Source organism: Cynara cardunculus (assembly GCF_001531365.2).
Source record: "Cynara cardunculus var. scolymus isolate 2C chromosome LG 13, CcrdV1, whole genome shotgun sequence".
Taxonomy (NCBI): domain Eukaryota; kingdom Viridiplantae; phylum Streptophyta; class Magnoliopsida; order Asterales; family Asteraceae; genus Cynara; species Cynara cardunculus.
Window position 1 is genome coordinate 10,408,715 of NC_037540.1, and position 20,227 is coordinate 10,428,941.

Consider the following 20,227-nt stretch of genomic DNA (forward strand, 5'->3'; position numbering starts at 1 on the left):
CTGGTCGCCGTCGATGGTCTGCTCGCTGTCGATGAGGAAGCAATGGAGGAGGAGCGATGGAGGCTGTCTTATGTTTTGTGAAGAAGCCGGGTGAAAGGGAAAAGGGTATTGAGGGAAATAAGTTTGAGTTCCACTTAGTTCCAGGGTATTAGGTAGAACTCGCGTGTCCCATTCTTATTCTACTTAGTTCCACTTAGTTCCACTTAGAAACACACCAAACATGGGACAAATGTGTCCTGTTCTGTCCTGTCCCACCCTGTTCCACATACCAAACGCACCCTAAGCCATGTGTATACAACTTCTCAACTTTCATGACACAGTCTGTGTATCTTTTGCTTGATTTGGATTTGGTGGACATTGTATGTTTTAAGAGAGCAGATGGATATTTTTAGACCAACAGGACTTCTGACTATGTTATGTTATGTTTTCTTTGTTTGACAGTGATTTAATTATATAAAAATGGCTTATTCAGTAAACTTTTAGGAGTTGTATGGGAAAAAACAAGTTTTTCCCCCCAAACATGTCCTTCCAATTAAAAACACGCTAATTTGATCAATCAAAAAACATTCCAAACAAAAATTTTCTCAAAAACTAATCCGCATGAGTGAACCAAACAACCCGTTAATCGAAAACCAACCAGAACCTTCCATTCACCCTCAAACATAGGGGTGAAGATGGTACGGTACCATGATTTTTTTTGTCCATGTATCATGTATCAACCAATTATAATCAGTATGCAAAATTTTATACCATGTACCAACTAACTATACTCGGTACCAACTTTTTCGGTTGGTACATGTTGGTACGGTATTTGTACCAACATTGGAAAAGTTGAAATTAGAAATTTATTTAATTGACATCTTTAATTACCAATTAGATCTAGATACACTAAAACAATCGAACATTCATATAACATGTTGATATGTGTTGTACCACTTATCCTTACCTATATAAGCATTCAAATAATCTTCATATAATACAAGCATTCACTAATAGTCTACTACAAATTACAATTAAAGAGTGTCGATGGCCCATGGAGGTGTGGACGAGTTGTTAAGATTATTAGAGTTAGACAAATGAATTCAATCAAATTCTATATATCCATTCCTATTATAATTTAGCAAAATTTAAAACTAGATAACTTAAAATTTATAACCAAAATATATTGTGTTACTAATTAAACTTTAATTAATAAATAAATAAATCAGTACGGTGTCGTATTATCAATTTATCATGAGTACCTAGTACTTCTAATACCACGTATTAACCAAGTTTAGGAGGTGTTTGAAATTGCTTATTTAAAACAACTTATGTTTTTTTACAAAAACATTTATTAACCTATTATAAGTTAGAAGAGTTAAATTTATTCAAAAACTTCTTATTACCGATGTCAAACCGATATAAGTTGTTTACCCCGACATTAAAACAAAAAAAAGCTTATTACCACTACCGTACCGGAATAATTTCTGATCGAAATTGATACCGTTGATACAAAAATTGATATGGTTTGTTATGGTAAACTGACACCCATACTCAAACACAGAATCAAAAATTTGCGGCGTTCTTTTTCCTCCCAATTTCGAACACTGCGTTAATCCGTCTCTCTTCTTTTCTGACTGGAAGCTCGTCCTGTCGATTCTCGTTCTCTCGCCGTCGTTCTATTGCTCTCATCCTCGTCGGTCTCCAGGTATGATCATTGTCTCTCGTTTGTATGTAAAGGCTTCAAGATTTGGGTTTTTTTAATGAATAATAATTTATGTCTTTTATGCTGGATGTGTATGATCCCATGCTTATCTTGTTTTTCAAGTACCAGAGTTTTTTATTTGCAATTTTTTGGGTGATTGAGAGCGTTGTCAAATGTTGGTTCTTATCCTTCGTTTCTTTTCTTTTTTGGGCGATTTGGGGTTTTTAGTTTGTGAGCTTTGTTTGAATATGAAGGGAAAACCATGGTCATTAATCGATATTTGCTGATTTTTGGTTTTTGAGCTTTGTATGGTTATCCACCTTCTTCTAGTTGTATTGGTAATATCCATGTTATTGTTTGGTTCTATTTGTAAGCACAACTGCAAAAGCTTTTTTTATGACTGTTATTATTGTCATTGGATTTGTGAAATATAATAATAATAATAGGTATCTACTTCGAAGTCATATTGATCAATCAAAATTTTGAGTTAAAGAACCCCGAGTAGCCCTAATTGATGGAGTTCTAAGGACTACAGCTTCAGGTCCCTAATTGGAATTTTTAAAGATTCAAAAGTGTCCCAAAAGAGAGCATCTTTAACAGAGTAAACTCCTGTTCCTGAACATCTCCATCAACTGGTACAAACCCACTTGTTTAATTGAAATTATTGGGGTACTAACCGAGTGTTTCTGAACTTGTAAAGGTTCTTATGTTATATTATTGTATCCAACGTCAACTATGTTCCAAGTGTTGGATTTAAAGGTGAAACTGTTAGGTTTTGGATAAAAAGAGCTCCCGAGTGAGTAAATCAATGGGTTCTACTAAAGGATCATTGATTTGAAAACCTATTAAATTTTGGTGTACAAACCCTTCAAAGAAAGAAGGCTTACACCAGGTGCTTTTTTTTTTTACCTTCCTATAGGAAAATGAAATCATGCTTCCTGGAAATATAAATATAGAATCTTGGTATCAAATTTGAAAAATATCCATATCAATCTGGCATTTGAATAGTCCTAGGGTTAACATAAAATAATCAAATTGTAGCCCCCTTTTTTGACCAAAAGGAGCATGATGCAAATGCGACCTTGTTGAACCAGTTGTTTGTCGATGTCAACAGTTCTACAAGGGCAATGGACCTCATGTTTTTAACCTTTTTTTGGTGTTCTCCTGTAATTAGGAAAGACAAGCTCTTAGAGGGCAAGCTTTTTATGTATGTTACATCATACAGGGTATGTGCTATCACATGCTCTCTCTATTCAAAATAAATGTTACTCATGCTATCGGGAAGGATGCATGCGGTGTTTAACTTTGTACTGATATTTTGTCACAAAGATGATACAACTTAAACATTATACTATCATTTGGTTTAAAGAAACATTCAAATTATTTTATAAATGACACCAACAATGTTCCTAAGGACATGTTCCCAAAAATATTATCATCATCTATTTGAGTGAGAGGGACAATTTTGATACAAATTCGTCAAATTCCAACTACAGGATTCAGTTACTCGAGTTAAATACATATGAAAGTTGTGTCTAATTTTTATTTAGCTGAACATGAGTTAGTTTCTTAAAGTGGAATTGTCTCTATTATTTTGGTGCATGCTTGTAGTGCATTTTGTTATTTCTGTTGTCCATCATGAATGTTGGGGAATGGGTGAAGGTTCCATCTCCTCTTTTCTATTTCCCCTGTTTGGGTGCTCCTGACTAGAGTTGTTCACTTGTTCTAGTATTGGTTGTTAACATGTGATAAAGACTTCATATTGTTTGGCTTTTCAACTATTTTTGCAGAATGGGAACAGAAGAAACTAGATTGAGCACTGAAATAGATGGGAAAGTTCTCCAGATATTTTCACATTTCATGGAAAGGTTGATCTAGTGTTTTTTATGTATCTCACTATCTCATGAAATAAGGATATGCATAATAATCTATATAATTCTAGCATCTCTAATAAATCCATTGAAAGGTCATCTTTGTTTTTATGTTCTGCATTTTGGAGGTAAAGGGAAACTTTTTTCCAAATAAAACCGTCACCACAAATCATGTTTGTATCAATAGCGCCATTGAAGCAGTAAAAGGACAAAAAAGTTACCGAATGGAAGGATTCATATATCCATCTAAAATTAGTGTAAGTGAATTTTGGATGCATAATGGCATAATTTTGTTATTTGACTCATTAAATTTCCAGTTTATGGTACTTTCAAGTTCCAACAATCAATGTTTTCTTAGTTACCCACTATCCCTACAGTTACATTTTGTCTCATACCTTAGATCTATATATGTCCTTGACAAATTTTAATTTGTCTATTGTGGATACATACTTGCTATCATTTGAAGAAGTTTTATGTTTTGGTTGTTTGTCTATGTTGTTAAAAAAGTGCAATTCAGATAGAAAGCCTGTGTTTTGGAACCATGTAATTTTGCAAAAAACCAAAGACGGCTTACAAAATCTAATAATCGATATTTGTACACTTGATTTTGATGTTTCCCTTGTTAAGAAACGAGTTTTAAGAAAACAAAAACATGTGTTCACTATTTGAGTTATATCAGATGTGATGTTCGATGGCCTTGTCTGATCTAACACAGAGATAAACTTGGTAATTTGTGTGTTGTATATATATGAATCATGATTACAATCAGGGTTATATATATATATATAAGAGATACGTTTACACTCTAGACCCTCTAATATAATTATGTATATATATCACACTTAATTGTCTAATATTCCCCCTCAAGCTAAGGATGGGGACCGACCTGTAGCTTGGACCGTAATTGGAGAAATCGTTGTGAAGGTAACGGCTTGGTGAACACATCTGCAATCTGACCATCTGTAGATATAAACTAAACTGAAAGCTTCCGTTGCGCAACTATTTCTCGAACAAAGTGAAAGTCAACTTCTACATGCTTGGTATGGGCACGAAAGACGGGGTTAGCTGAAAGATACGTAGCACCAAGATTATCACACCATAAGGTAAGAACCGACTTCACAGGAACCTGGATTTCGCACAACAATGTTTGGAGCCATGTGAGCTCAGCAACAGTATCGGCTAGAGCCTTATATTCAGACTCTGTTGACAACCGAGAGACAGTCCTTTGTTTTCGTGCAGACCATGATACTAGGTTTGAACCAAGATATATAGCATATTCTCCAGTGGATCTACAGTCGTCGGGGTAACCAGCCCAGTCAGCATCGGAGAAGCCAGCCAGGGAGTTGTAAGCAGAATCAGTGTAGGCATGAAGGATTGTGCCTGAATCATGCATGATTCGTAAACCATAGTCAGCAGTGCCCTGGCAAGTAACAAAGATTTCGTTTGACTGCCGTCCAATGATTTTCAGTGGGGGAGTGCATAAATTGGCATACTTTGTTGACCACAAAAGTAATATCCGGACGAGACAATGTCACATACTGAAGGGCACCCACAATTTGGCGGTACTTGACGGGATCAGCAAGCGTAGCATTATCACCAAGAGCAAGATTAGCATTAGTGGTCATAGGAGATGAAGCCTGTTTAGCATTAGACAAGCCTGCGCATTGCAAGAGTTCAAGGATGTATTTCCGTTGTAATAGAATCATATCATTACCCTGGTTACTTCAATACCGAGAAAATAAGACAAGCGACCCATATCTTGAACAACAAAGGATTGGCTAAGACGTTATACCACTTTGTCAATAGCCTCCGGGTTGTTTTTAGTCAAAAAAATGTCATCAACATAGACTAGCATGTATAAAATGGTGCCCCTGTGGGAGTAAATAAACAAGGAAGGGTCCGTTTTAGAGCCTTGAAAGCCAAGAGAATGAAGGACCGTAGAAAGTCAATGAAAACCACGCTCTAGGGGTCTGCTTTAATCCATATAAGGATTTGTGAAGTAGGCAAACATGATCGGGTTTGTCCGGTGACTTTGGAAAGATGGTGATAGGTGTGAATGAGGGGTGGTTGGGCCGTGGGGTGGTCATTAGGAATGGTGGTGGTAGGTGTTGTTTCTTCTGGGACAGATTGCACAATAGGTACTGTTGAGGGTGTCGGTTCTGGTGGAGCAAAATGTGCATTAGGTCCTGTGGAGGATGAATAGGTGGGTGGTAGGTCAGATTTGGGATAGGTGGAGACGTAAGGATTTGGAATGATTGGAGTAGGAGTAGGTGTAGGAGATGTTTGGAAAGGAAATGATTGTTCATTAAATCGAACATGACGGGCCACGTAAAAACGACCAGACTGTGGGTTATAACACCGATAGCCATGATGAGCGGTGTTGTAACCAAGGAACACACAAGGTGTAGAGCGGAAGTCCATTTTGTGTTTATTGTATGGACGGAGATGAAGGTAGCATTGGCATCCAAAAACCCGAAGAAAGGAAAAATCGGGTTTGTGCTTGAACACATGTTCAAAGGCTGAGGTGTTTGAGTTGGTTCTGGATGGAATTCAATTAATAAGATAAACTGTGGTGTCAAAAGCAAAATGCCAAAACCGTTATGGAACATGGGATTTAGCAAGTAAAGTAAGACCGGTTTCAACAACATGTCGATGTCGTCGTTCAACAAAGCCATTTTGTTCGCGCGTATGTGGACATGAGAGGCGATGGGTAATGCCGAGAGGAGAGAAGAATTGGGAGAGATTTTGAAGCTCGCCTCCCCAGTCGGTTTGGAGAGATTTCAGTTTGGTTTGAAAATGTCTTTCAACCATTGCAAGGAATCGTTTAAAAGTGGCATAAACATCAGATTTTAGTTTTAATGGAAAAATCCACATAAATCTGGAGTAATGATCAACACACATCAGAAAATAATTGTGACCATCAAAAGAAGGAACAGGAGCGGACCCCCATACATCACAGAAAACTAAATCCAAAATGTGCGAAACTTTTATAAGTAGATGGTAACAAATGAAGTTTAGACGATTTGCCAACAAAACATGAATCACAAAAAGTACTAGCACATTTATTTTGTAAAGGTAAATTTTATTTAGACAACATGGACTTCAAAAGCTGTGGATGTGGATGTCCAAGTCTTTGGTGCCATGTGGTGGAAAAGGCACGTACGGTAGAAAATGACATTTTTTGAATAGGTTGAGGCTGAGGGGGACGGAAGGAGTAGAGACAACCATTACTTGGACCCGTGAGGAGGATAATGTGTGTAAACTTGTCCTTCACAACAAAGAAAGTAGAGTGAAATTCAGAACACACATGATTATCAAAACATAATTTTTGAGCATAAAATAAGTTCTGTTTTATGTCAGATACGTGTAGTATGGCTTTAAGGGAAAAGGTTTTGTTTGGTGAATAAAGTTGTGAGGAACCAATGTGTAGAATGTAAACCCTTACCAGTGCTAACGTGAAGCTTGTCCTCACCGTAGTAGGCCTCAGAGTTATCGAAGCTAGATAGGTCCGGTGCAACATGATGGCTAGAGCCGGTATCCGGAAGCCAAGCTTGTGACCGGTAATCTGTAAAGTTGGCAGAAGGTGGCTGTTTCGTCCTCATAGGAGCAGGGTCGCGATTAGGGCAATCCCACACCTGTTGCATGTGCCAGAAACAGTGTTTTGATTAGAAGGCCAACTAAATTGATTACGGTTACCTCCTCCTTGACTTATGTTGTTGTAGTTTCCTCGTCCGCATCTAGAATCACTGCCACGGCCACGGTTATTCCCAGATCTGTTGGTGTAAAAGGTCTGGGCAGGCTGTGCATTAATAGGCTGAACTTGAAGACCAAATTATGACAGAAGCCGCTGAATAGCTTGAAGTTGATCCGGTTGAGGAGTAGACGAGGTGGCACCAGGAACCGCTGAGTTGCGGTTATTCGTGATAGTCGTGAATGCTTGAGGCGGAGAGATGTCAATTGTAGATTTCTTGATCATATAGTCATGCTATGATAGCAGGCCATGAAGTTCTTCAAAGTCAGTTGGGAATTGGCGACCAAGGAGTGTTGGCTTCAGCCCGTTGTATTCTTCTCTAAGACCTGAGATAACGAGCATCACCAAATCTTTTTCTTTCATTGGTTCGCCTATATTGGCGAGAGCATCAGCATATTCCTGAGCTCAGGTATGCGGAGGAGGTTTCATCAGGCTTCATCTCTAGTTTAAGAAGTTGAATTTTTAGGGTGTATTCCCTTGATGATGTGTGAGGAGCATAAGCACGTTCAAGAGACAGCCAAAGATCACGGGAGGTAAGTCCTTGAACGTGTTGGAACGACGCCTCAGAGATTGTAGAAATAATCAGCATCCGTATGTGTGCATCATTGGAAACCCATGTTGTGTAGTTAGGATTTGATTGTGGTGGCGGCACTGTGGTGCCGTCGGCACCTTTTCCAGATGATGATGATGATGAGATAGTCATCGGTGGACAGGGAATGGTGCCATCAACATAGCCGAACAGGTTGTTTGTAACAAGGAACGGTTGAACCATTGCCTTCCAATGGCCATAGTTGTTTGGTGATAAATTGAAGCCAAACACTTGTGGGAGTTATGGGTGGTTTTCTCGGTTGGAGTGAAAGCTGCAATAGTTGTCATTGATAGACATAAAGGTGCGGCAGCCGTAGGGTTACAAGAAGACGGGTGCGGTAGCTTTAGGGTTGCCTTGTGATGGCAGAGGGTGGTCGGCAGTTGTAGGGTGTCTAGGACCGGCTCTGATACCAAGATAAACTAGGTAATTTGTGTGTTGTATATATATGAATCACGATTACAATCAGTGATATATATAAGAGATACATTTACACTCTAGACCCTCTAATAGAATTATGTATATATATCACACTTAATTTCTAATACATAGTTTCATCATGAAACTTTCATGGCAGGGTTGCAAAATTTGAGGAGCAAGCTGCTGCAGGGAATAGATATCTTGTTAGCTTTCGTCAAGCGCTTGGTGAATTTCTTTGATTTCTTAGTCTTTTTGCAGATGGTATAGCGAGGTAATTTGATCTTATTAAGATATTGGATCTCCATGGTCTCGTGCAGAGTTCATCCGCAGACCCTCTATTGACAAGACATCAGAACTCTTTCAGAAGGTCATTAGAGCTAACGAAACTGAGAGGATTCAGTCTTACATTAAGGCTGGATGCACACACGCTACCAATAAGGCAGAAAATCTCAACAAGTGTAAGTGATTGTTAAATGTTCAGACTCGATGTTTCTGCAAGAGTGGTGGATAAAAAATATATTCTTCCATATGTATTTCTGTGAATCTATGTATATGTAAGTGTTGCATTATGTAATACAATTTTTATTCGCTCTTTAATGAAACATGATAGTCTAACTTTCTTTTTCTTCGGTTTTTGGTGATGTGCATACAGAAGTGAATACGAGCCATGTTCAACTGTTGAATGATATGAGTAAAGGTAACATTCATACCTAGAATTGCTGCTGCTTTCGTTCTTCACAGTCTTCTTATGCTGAATGCAAGTGTCTGAAGATGCATCATGTATTTTGGTTTCTTGCAACTTCTAAATTACTTGTTCTTTGGTAAATTTCAGTTTTTAATCGACAGCTTTTACCTCTATAATTAATTTTCAGCCCAATCTTGCACATAGAACACATGATGCTTTTTTAAGTCTACCATGAAATCTTGATTCGTAGTTTATGACAAATATTTTGTTTGTTTGTCATATATCTAAAATGCCATTCCATAAAGATAAACCAAGAAATCTTGTAAACCCAAACTCAATAGTGTAAATTTATTTATAAATGATAATATGAGCAAATGAGTAATTTGTCGATGAGAACTTTCCAGAAAAATGTTGCAATATGAATTGGACCTTCCAGAAAGGAATAGTTGCAATTTTCATGGAACAAAAGGGAGGGTATAAATGCTTCCATTTACGTTTGTCCCTACAAAACATACTTTCTGACGGTGAATTTTGCATAAATATTTGGCGCTTCTAATGGAATCTTTATTTGCAGCGAAAGTTATCATGAATGAACTTGAATGCCTTGTTGAGGATGTAAAGTTGGCAATAGAAACTGCAAGTGAAACCTTACAAGAAGGTAGTCCTGATTTGGCAGCTACTTACAGTGAGGTAACTTCATGTCACTTTTTTTGTTCTTCCATCACTCTTTTCATCACACCCTGCTCTTCAATTCTCGTGTTTTATGTTCATAGAGAAATCCTTAAAGTTGTTTTATTTGATTGAATCTGGTACGAAGAACAGCAAACATAACATTGATCCTGATACTATTATATTACTGTAGGAGGGAATGGTATCATCTGTGCCTGAGAAACCTCAAGTTCTTGATTATGCCACCATGGTAGCCGTGGTATATAGCATGGTGAAGCAGGATTATGTGATGCAGGTGATTGAGCTTCTTTTTCGTTTGGTATCGTCCTCACATACGTTAGAAAGGGTATAATGGAAATTTTACATTGCAGGAAAAGATCGTTTCTTCCCTTAATCTAAAGACATCGTCAGGAGAAATAGAGAGTTACTGCTTGATGTGGTCATTGCGCCCCTTCGTGAACGATGAGATTATGCATCAAGCTTGGAGACTAATTCCATAATGCCAAAAATGGTTTCCAATCTTTGCATGGTTTCCCAGTATCAAGTGGCATTTGGTAGAAATATGAAACAGGCTCTACAATAGATTATAGAAGTTGTGTTCTGTAGTGCAATTTGAAGAAAATAGAAATTGAAAGCAGAAATGGTGATAAATGAGACCAGATACAATCTACAACCACAAACTGTTGGATTGGCATGAATTGGGTTCAATATTTCATGGACATTTCGAGTTAAATGAAAAAAACTTGTTTCATCTGTTAAGTTTGGATATCTGCATATTATTATCGTAAGGTTTCCGAAGCACAAAACAAACAGATCATTAAACCTTTTACATCATAGTACAAATAAAAATTCTACAATTTTGCTCGCAGATGCCGCCTAGACCTAAGCGCCTGATCAAACTTCCGGCAACCCTTGAACAGACAAAACCAACATAGGTCCAACAATTAAGGCCGAATGGGCATGTCTCTTTTAAACAAGAACATGGAAGCCTACATTTTTAAGTTGCAGAAAAAACAAGAGCTTATATAGAAGAATCAAATCCAGTACAAAATCCTACCTAAGATATCAAATTTCTAGCTCAATCAACTTCTCTTGCAATTTGTTCTCATCATTCGTTACCATCTGCAAACTGTCTGCTGGGCTGGTGGAAATTACCGTCTCCTCTTCTAGTGATGGTGCTTTAGTAGTAGTGACTGCATTCAGAGGATCTTCAGGATTCACCACATTTACCTTCTCTTCCATTGGCGGCATAGCGGTGGTCACTGGCTTGATGGAAGCTTTAGAAGCAGAGAAAACGAAAACGGGCACAGCTTGCCGGATAGTGACCGGAGGTGGTGCAGTACGCAAGGTTGGCATCCTAAACTGTGGAGGGACCTGATTTGGCTGCGCTATACCCATATTTGGAGGAGGACGTGGTGGAGCAGAGAAAACAGGAATGGCGTTACGTATAGTCACAGGTGGAGCCATTCCACAATGCACCCCCAAGTGCCGCACAGGAACATAGGGTGCTGCTTCAACTGCAGGGAACTTGTGGGTTCGGCATGCGGTAGGGTGTTCAGGGGGCTCATTTGTTGAGGTGCTTATAAATGAGGGCATGTATTTATTGTATTGAGGTGTTTCTGTGCAAGTTTGGGCATCATTTAATGTGGTTAGATGAGGCCTACTTCGAGGAGTCGTTTTGGGGCATATTAAAGGAAGGATTTTTGAAGTTGTGGATGGAGGTGATTGTGAAGAAACTACTTTTGGTTTCGGTGCTGGAAATCGGATTGGAAATGGTACGTTAGACATCCTTGCCTTTAATCTGAATTTCTGTAAAGCACGAGCGACTGTCACGTGCTCTTGCTCCTCGATGTTCCCCTTTTGCACATACGGACTTTCTGAGTGGTGGGTCACTATATAAACAGAGTGAAAGAGTGTCAGTCTTGTGTGTAGGCCCAGACTTCGATACAAAATCAGATGACTTAGGTCATTGGCCCAGCAGTACCCAGATTATCGGTAGAGCCCAGGGTTCAAACACCAAAGGTGAGGAGTGTGAGTGAGTATTGGCTGTATATAAATATTATATACTTAAAAGCAGATGACTTACTAAGTTTCAGAGAAAACCAAGCTGACATGGCTGCATTCTTTTCGGCTTGCTTCTTATTCTTTGCTTGTTCGCCTGTAAATATGCAACCAGCCAACTCTACGGTGCAGGTGAAGACAGGCAAATGGCCAAGGCCAGATCTGAAGGTGGTGTAAGTTGGTAGTGATGCTCCTACTCTTTGAGAAACCTCTTGCAAAAGGTTCTTGTACACCCCTGTCTCATCCTGTCCATTTGAAAGTTTAGCAGAGTTCTTAAGCAAGTTAAGTTTGCGATGGAAATTGCACATTTGTTACGTATCAGGTCCTGAGAGGGATGAGCATCTCTCAAAATTCATTTAGAAATATGTTCAGTGAATCAGTTGCCAAGTACTTGCTAAAAAATTTAATGACAAATGGTGGCATATGCCAATTAGATAACATTACCATGAAAAGGTACTAAAAAACCAAGTTTCTAAATGGCGTGAGGTTGCGGCAAAGTCAAGCCCTACGCGCCATGGCGAGGACACGGCTTTTTTTCAAGGCGTAACCTCCTAAGGAGGCAAGTGTATGTCATATGTATACATATATGTTGTGTACTATTATTTGATGAGATAATGTTATTAAAGAATTTAACTTCATATTAGGAATAGAAAATTCATATACACTAATTTCATATAAAGAGTTTGTGATCAAGGATTCAAATTAGAACTTAGAAGAGTTTTACAACTTCATTTTAACCTTGAGTGCATGACGTGTGTGAATCCATGACAACATGAGTGAGATAATTAGGTAAATCAATATGTAAAACACAAAAGGTAAAAACAAAAGATTACTTGAGCTTGTCAGCAGAAACATATTAACTTGTTGAATTGAAATGCTTTCTGAAAAAACGCATGAGAAAAGGGAAAAGGCTACGACAAATAAACAAGGGGGCTAGCCTATAATATATCCACATGTGATTCTAAGCTAAAAAAACACACCAACTCTAGGTAACTAGTTGGGAATGCTAAAAATGAAATTGGACTCAGATGATGCAATCCAAAAACAAACATAAAGTGGACATGCGCAGCATCATTCTATGCAGTCTTGTCTAAGTCAACTCCTTAATACTACTCATCCAACTCCCTGAATCCTAGGTTAGACCAGGGGTGTGCAGTGCAGTCGTTCGTTCCTTGTGATTTTTAGTTGCTTACTTCTAGCTTCCTTTCAAAGCTCAGCACTACCTTTTTTGTTTTCAATTTTTTGTTCTTTCTTTAGTGTCTTTTACCATACTATGCACAAGCCATGGGACTTCACAGAAACAACCGCTCTACCCATTGGGTGGACGTCAGGTCTACATTCAACCCCCCCACCGCACATTTGGGTGGGATATATTGGGCCTGTTTGGTTTGGTTTCAAATCTCCCAACATTGTTTCTAGGCATGTCAATCTTATCTAAAGCCTCCCCTTGGTGCAAATCTCCTCACCTATCAATACATTTGAATGTCCATTTTACAGATGATCAAACCACCTCAAAAAGTCTTGCCATAAGTTCTCAAGTAGTTCCATGGAAACTTTCTCTAGTATGCGTCATTTCGAATCATATCCCTCACTGTTTGCCACACATCCATTCTAGCATTTGCATTGCTGCCAAGCTCATCTTGTGTACATGTTTTTGGTGACCAAACATTTTGACATTTTGTATTGTTGATCATAGCAGGCATTGTTGCTGCCCTATAGAACTTACCTTTTTGTTTCGATAGAACTTTTAGATCAAACAAGACTTATGAAGCTTGACACCAATTAAACCACACATGCACCCTCCTCAAATATCTCCATCTTTCTGTAGAACTAATCCCGAAGTACAAGGATAGTTTCTACCTACTACATCTCAGGTATTTCTTACCACATAATCACTGCATCACAAACATGATTGTTTGTGTGAAAACTAAAGCATCTTGTCGTGGATAGTAATATACGGTGTTAATATAAGCATATCATCACATAAGAACAGTGTTCCAAAATTTCCCACTTACGTCTGCTTAAGCTTCTGCCTAGGTATCAATACCACTTTGTTTATTGACAGCCTCTTAGGCATAAGCATCCCCGCTACTTAGGTTGTTGAACACTTCAAAAAATAGCAAGTGTATTACTTGACTTTTCAAACCTGCATTCATCAAGCAGGACTGCAGGTACGAAATGCCGATCAAATCCGTTTAAGGAAGCCTAATCAAAGCGGGCAAACAAGAAGATCTGACTGAGTTGATGATGGACAACTTATTTCATCTTGGAGGTAATATTTCCACTTTTCCACCATTGTATAATGTTTTATGTTATATGTACTTCATAACATCAGAAGATTACTTTAATTATTAGAAGCTCTAACAACTACACTAAAATTTAGAATCAGCATGTGTACTTTATCTACATTCAAACAAATAAATAAATCGATGCTTCTGCTAGATCCCTAGATAAAAAAAATTAACAAAACAAATCATGTATAAGAGAACAAAGGCACACACACACCCATTCTTCTTTTCTGCAACAGCATAGAGCCATAGACACCCCCATGTTAAATCATACTGCTAGATGCATATCCCCTTCATGACAATTGTAGAGGAAGTATAACCCAATGCATACAGAAAAGAACAGTTATCACGTTTTCTTCCTGCCCATCCAATATGAATAACGGTAGCAACCATAATATCAATAATCAATAGTTGCAAATCAAGAAGTGGATTTTCAAAGGAATTTTGGACATGGATGGTGTTGTGATGCTACAAAACTAACAAAAATGAGAAGTTCCATAAAACAACAAAGGAAGGTTTCCTTTTTCCATGGCAGTGCCAATTTTGGATATATTTTTTAATTGTTTCTAAAATTGAGATAACAAATATTACACAACCACAAACTCAAGCTAACTAATCATCAATTAAAAACGTCGTTGAAGAAAATAAAAGGAGCTGATTTTTGCATTCCCATTGTTCATTTTTGCACCTCAATTTGAGGCTTGAGCATAGCCATAATTCCATAAATAAATAAATGAAAACCCTTGAACTAAAAACCATATCAATTTTGTGCATTTGCAGTTGGTTTCTATTTGCAATTTGTTGTAATTGATTATTGCACTCCCCTAAATTCTTTTGATTTCTTTCCAGTTTGTCTCAACAAGAAAAAGAAGTCAATTTTTTTGCAAATCTATTAGGGGCAAAGAAAAAGAGGTAAAGAGCCAAATAAATTCTTGATTATGAGCAAGAACGAATAGCAAATGTGCAGGAAATGGCTGTCAATCTCTTAAAAGGAACCAAACTCCCAAATTGAAGGTGCAAGAACAAACCTTGCAAACAATAAAAAACAAGTACTCACCAGTATTCTGGCAGCCAAAGAATTAGAGGCACCACCGGTAGCAAGTGCATTGAGAGCCACCTCAGCGGCGGAGTGCTCCGCCTGTCTCAGCGTCATGCAGTAGTTAGGGCAGTCATACGTCTCGCCGTTAAAGTTAACAGTCGCCTTAAACCGCGGCGCGTGATCTGGACCTTCTCTTATGCACGTATAGGACGGCAAATTAAAGCAGCTCCTCTGTGCCAGCTCTTGTAGCTGGTTTTTATACATCTCTTTCTCTAAAATCGATCACAAGCAAAATAAAAACCCCCAAAATCCCAGTTCTATTAACTTCAATCAAACCGTTTACCGGTAATGCCGATCACCAACTTCGATCCGAAATTGCTAGGATCGGTATCCAGAGTTATCTAGGGTTTTGATTTCAACAACAATGCATGTGTGTGTATATATATGTATCAATATATATATATATATAGAGAGAGAGAGAGAGAGAGAGAGAGAGCAGAGAGATTTTGTTGAAGTATGAGAAGAGAGAGTGTATGTAGGTATGTGCTGAATGAGATGGGGTGCGCCGTGTGGCCGATTAACCTACAAGTACAAAACTACTTTCATTTGTATAATTTTTGTATTTTTTTAATTACTTTAATCCTTATTTATTTTTAAAAACATATTATTATAAAATTAGTTTTTTATAAGTTTATAACTTTTATGGTATAAAATTTAATATATTTATGACCATTTTTAAAAGATATTTAAAATAAAATATTTAAAAATAGAGATATTCTTAAAAAAATTAAAATAGACAAAGTAAGAAAAAATAGTGAAATTCTTTAAAATTTAATAATTTTCCAAAAATGATTATTTAAGAAAGATAATAATTTGTTATTCTTTTTATTAATAAAAATAGATTTTTCAAGATAAGAATTAAAAGTTAAAATCTCAAACAAAAAATTGTTTTCATCTTCGGAAGTTTTTTTACTTTTAAAGATTACAATATTAATTATATTATTAAATTATTTAATACATTTTTTAAAATATTATTTCTTTTTTCTATGCATTTAATTTCAAAGATTCTTGTTGGTAGAGAAAATAAAAAATGATTTGTTTTTCATAAACAATTATTTTTGGAGAGTTCTCCAAATTTGGAGAATTTAACATCTTTCTTATATTCTCTATTTTAGAGAATTTGTTGAAGTAAAAATCCTCAAAATCTCCGTTTTAGAACGTTTGAAATAATATTTTATAAATTGTATTAAATATTTTAATATTATAATGAGTAAACTCTATTTTGGTCCTTGGGTTTAGTAAAATGTCTAAAAATGAGACCTCAACTTTGACAACTCTAAAAAGCACCCTTCAGGTTTACATTTTGCTCTAAAAGTGATCTTGCATTAATTACTCCGTTTAAAATCTCTAAATTCTAGTTTTTATTTTATTTTATGTTTTTGCTAAAAAAAATTAAATAAAAAAAATTGTTTGATACAATTTTTATATTGTATATTAAGTTTAAGTTCCGATGAAAAAAAGTTAAAAGGTGAGAAGCGTAAGAAATGATCTTCACTCTTGAATGCACATTAGGATGAGATGCACCGGATCAATCTTCATATCAAACGTGAATTGTAAATGAGTTTAAGATTAAGAGTGATCAAGGGTTCAAATCCCTCATTACGCTTATCTTTAACTCTCCTTCTTACACGATCTTTCCCCTTCTATATTATATATATATATATATATGTGTGTGTGTGTGTGTGTGTGTGTTTCATGGGAAAAATCACCAAAATAGCCGGTCTATACGTAATGTATTAACAAAATAGTCACTTCTCAACATATCGTCACAAAATAACCACCAGGATTGCCCCCGGGGTGATTTAATCATATGGGGGCGATTTACCCAAAAAAGTACAAAAGGGGTTCCACATTATCTGATTTAGGGGACAAAAATTAGATATTTATCTGAAAAATGAGGATCATCCCCACCTACCCTAGGATCACCCCCGGGGTGATTTGACCAAAGTTTGACTGCTATTTTGTCCTCTAGTGAGAACATCCTATGACTCACTGATTTGACGATTAATGAGTGTTTTTCAATAAACAGAAAACGATTTTGACTGACATTTTGTCTGTTTTAGGACCAAATGTTGTGTGTGTGTGTATGTGTCTATATATATATATATATATATAATGTGTGTGTGTTGTGGTCTTTCTCTATAAAATCAAACACTTCTACTCTCACAACCCGTATCCCTTAAACACAATCTAGGAGGTAGAGATCAGATTTTTCAGTAGAATCTTGTAAGCTTTTATAACGAATATTGTCATACAGGATTTAACAAGTTCATGACAACTTTATGACACGATTTTACAACACTATGACAACTATAGGGTAGGGGCAATAGTGCATAAATAGGGGGTAGAGGTCAGGCTTTCCAGTAGAATCTTGTAAGCTTTTATGACGAATATTGTCATACATGATTTAACAAGTTAATGGCAACTTTATGACGAATATTGTGATGGTAGATTGTGTTTAAAAGTTAAGGGTTATGAGAGTAGAATTGTTTGAAACCTTCGTTTTTTCCTTTGTCAATTTAGAAGATATGATAGTAGAAGTGAGGTGTGGAGGAAAATGAATGATAGGTCACAAGCTATATATAGTGATATTTTGTGAGGAGGAACGAGTCTCTAAGACTTTCTGTAAAACATATATATTATTACTAGAACATTTATATAGGACCAAAATCGCCCCAATGCCTCAGAAAACACCTCTAAATAGTCAAATCGGTGTGTCATAGAATGTCCGGACTAAAGGACAAAATATGGGTCAAATCGCCCCTGGGGGCGATCCTGGGTAGGTGGGGGCGATCCCCTTTTTTCAGATAAATAACTGATTTTTATCCCTCACATCAGATACATGTGGGACCCATTTCGTCGCTAGAGGTCAAATCACCCCCAGGGCGATCCTGGCGGTTATTTTGTGACAATACGTTGAAAAGTGACATTTTGTTAATACATTACGCATAAACCGGTTATTTTGGTGATTTTCCCTTTTTCATGCCTGCCTTCTTCCTCGTAACTCCGGCGAGGATGATGTCTCCTTCCTCTAACAGAAGATCTGCAACCTGTTGTTTTCCTCTTAGCATGCCCTCAACTTCAACCTATGATTTTCTCTATAGCATCCCCTGAACCTGCAACCCAAATCCCACCCCTTTCCTCTGATGCAATCGACCTGCAAAACCAAAACAAACCACATAATCACAGGGGCAAATTGTCCCTATTGTGAATCACCACCGATATCAAACAAATTTGTAACCCATAAATTGAATACACATTTAAGATAAAGATGAATAAACACAAATTCTTTCTTTAACTAGAAAATTGAACACAGTTGATTATCAAGTTCTTTAGTTGAATTCAACATAAAGATGAACAAGCACATTTATTCAAAAAAAATTGAGATACAAGCCAGCCAAATCAAAAACCCTAAATCTAAATACAGAACAAGAAAAAACTCTAGTCTAAGGGAGTGCTTGAGATTGCTTATTTTAACAACTTATTTATTTTTATTTTTTGTAAAAGTGTTTATCAATTTATGTGGTGTCAAACCGGAGTTCTATAAAAAAATGTTTCGATTAGCTTATGACGGTACCAAAACGTAAAAACTGATAAGTTGTTTTTTAGTGTTTAACAAATTTTGTTTGTTCATGTAAAATGACCAAAAAAGACATTATTCCATATAACTTCCAAATCTTTAAACACCACCATCGAACAGTAGCATATGCAATCGAGGAAGTCACAGGTCTTGCCTCCCCCCCCCCTCTCTTTCTCTCTCTCCTTCCTTTGTTTCAATGATGACCACCACCGATGACTTTTCTCTAATCGATTCTCTGTTCCGCTGATCAATAAGAGCAATTTTGGTAGGGTGGTTTTACCCACTATGAACCCTCGAATTTATTTTTGGGTTCTATGATTTGATTTTGATTTCAATATAGAAGTGACTTTTTGTGGGTTTGATTTGTTGCGAGTGTAATCGTTTCCTTCAACAGGTCTGGGTTTCCTTCAAGCAATTTATTTTATTTTGGGTTTAATTTTTTTGTTTGATTTGGTTGGGTTTGATTTTCTTTATTTTGTTAAGTTTTAATTCATTGGGTATGATTTATCGGAGAAAGGAGGAAGTTGTTCGGAGACTTTGAGTTTGAGCGGAGAAAGGTGTTCGGAGAGTGTGCAATTTGGTCGGAGAAGACAATTGGAGCTTCTATTAAGTTTAGGATTAAAATGTAATTTAGATTTCAAAGCTGTATTTATAACTTATCAAAAACTCTTTATTACTGGTTGGCACCGATACAAATATTATTTTTTTTTCTCGCTCAAACACTAAAAATGATTTATTACTTATTACCGACATCATACCGAAATAAGTCAATAAACAATCCCCAACGTCCCTAAAGCTAAAATAAAAAACTTATCTCTTGTCAAATACCTAATTCCCCACCATTTAGATCTTTAATTTGGTAGAGAGAAGAAACCTGCAACAATTTGACAATGGAGATAGACGGAACCCATCAGAAATCTACCCACTCTTTTTGCAGCCAAAACAATTTGACAATGGAGATGGATGAAACCCGTTTTTGATGAGAAAAGGTATTAGAATTAGTTATTATTTTATGTTGGTTAGTTCTAATTAGTTAGGCTGTTTTGTTTCCCCTTGTATAAATAGTACTGTTCCCTTTTACTTTCATTACACACAGAAATATACAGCTGCTTCTACTTTTTCTTTTCTCTTAATTTCTCTCTACTCTCTGCTCTCGTCTCACATGGTATCAGGGCAACACAATCAAATCTGACTTTCTTCTCATTTTTCATTCTTCAATTTCAATTCCTTCCTGTTCAATTTTGTTCTTGCTTCTTTCTTCTTCGTCAGTCTCAATATGACTGATAAACAAACAGAAACAGCGAATAAGAACATGAATGCCTCTGCTTATTCGAATCCTTTGTTTCTGAGTCAAAGCGATAATCCTGGAACGATGCTGGTCACGAAGATCTTTGATGGAAAGAGTTTTGGAGCCTGGAAGCGTGCGATGTCTTTGGCGCTTTCTGTGAAGAACAAATTAGGTTTTGTAAATGGGAGGACAAAGAAACCTGCAGAAGATGATCCAACTTATGATGATTGGGAGAGATGCAATTC

General features: G+C 36.9%; 3 protein-coding genes across 4 annotated transcripts in view; 2 read left to right on the forward strand and 1 right to left on the reverse strand.

Moving 5' to 3' along the window:
- Positions 1–1,531: 1,531 nt before the first annotated feature.
- Positions 1,532–10,417, forward strand: LOC112524558. 2 transcript variants are annotated; one of them, XM_025134430.1, is made up of 8 exons: positions 1,532–1,687; positions 3,475–3,552; positions 8,470–8,537; positions 8,630–8,770; positions 8,968–9,009; positions 9,572–9,687; positions 9,860–9,961; positions 10,038–10,417. In XM_025134430.1, the coding sequence occupies exons 2-8, from the start codon at positions 3,476–3,478 to the stop codon at positions 10,164–10,166; spliced, it is 675 nt and encodes a 224-aa protein (XP_024990198.1). In that variant the 5' UTR covers positions 1,532–1,687; position 3,475; the 3' UTR covers positions 10,167–10,417. The 2 variants fall into 2 exon arrangements, with proteins under 2 accessions (XP_024990198.1, XP_024990199.1); XM_025134431.1 differs by having other exon boundaries at positions 10,044–10,417.
- A 63-nt stretch (positions 10,418–10,480) lies between these two features.
- On the reverse strand, positions 10,481–15,466 carry LOC112524559 (double-stranded RNA-binding protein 2-like). Its single transcript, XM_025134432.1, has 3 exons — positions 15,073–15,466; positions 11,753–11,972; positions 10,481–11,558 (listed from the first exon to the last, which is right to left on the reverse strand). Exons 1-3 carry the CDS (start codon positions 15,316–15,318, stop codon positions 10,732–10,734), a joined length of 1,293 nt encoding a protein of 430 aa, XP_024990200.1. The 5' UTR covers positions 15,319–15,466; the 3' UTR covers positions 10,481–10,731.
- Positions 15,467–19,970: 4,504 nt separating this feature from the next.
- Positions 19,971–20,227, forward strand: part of LOC112524748 — a 14,396-nt gene continuing 14,139 nt past the window's right edge. The window contains exon 1 of the mRNA XM_025134706.1: positions 19,971–20,220. Within this exon, the coding sequence (XP_024990474.1) occupies positions 19,971–20,220 (250 nt within the window). The remainder of the gene's footprint in view (positions 20,221–20,227) is intronic.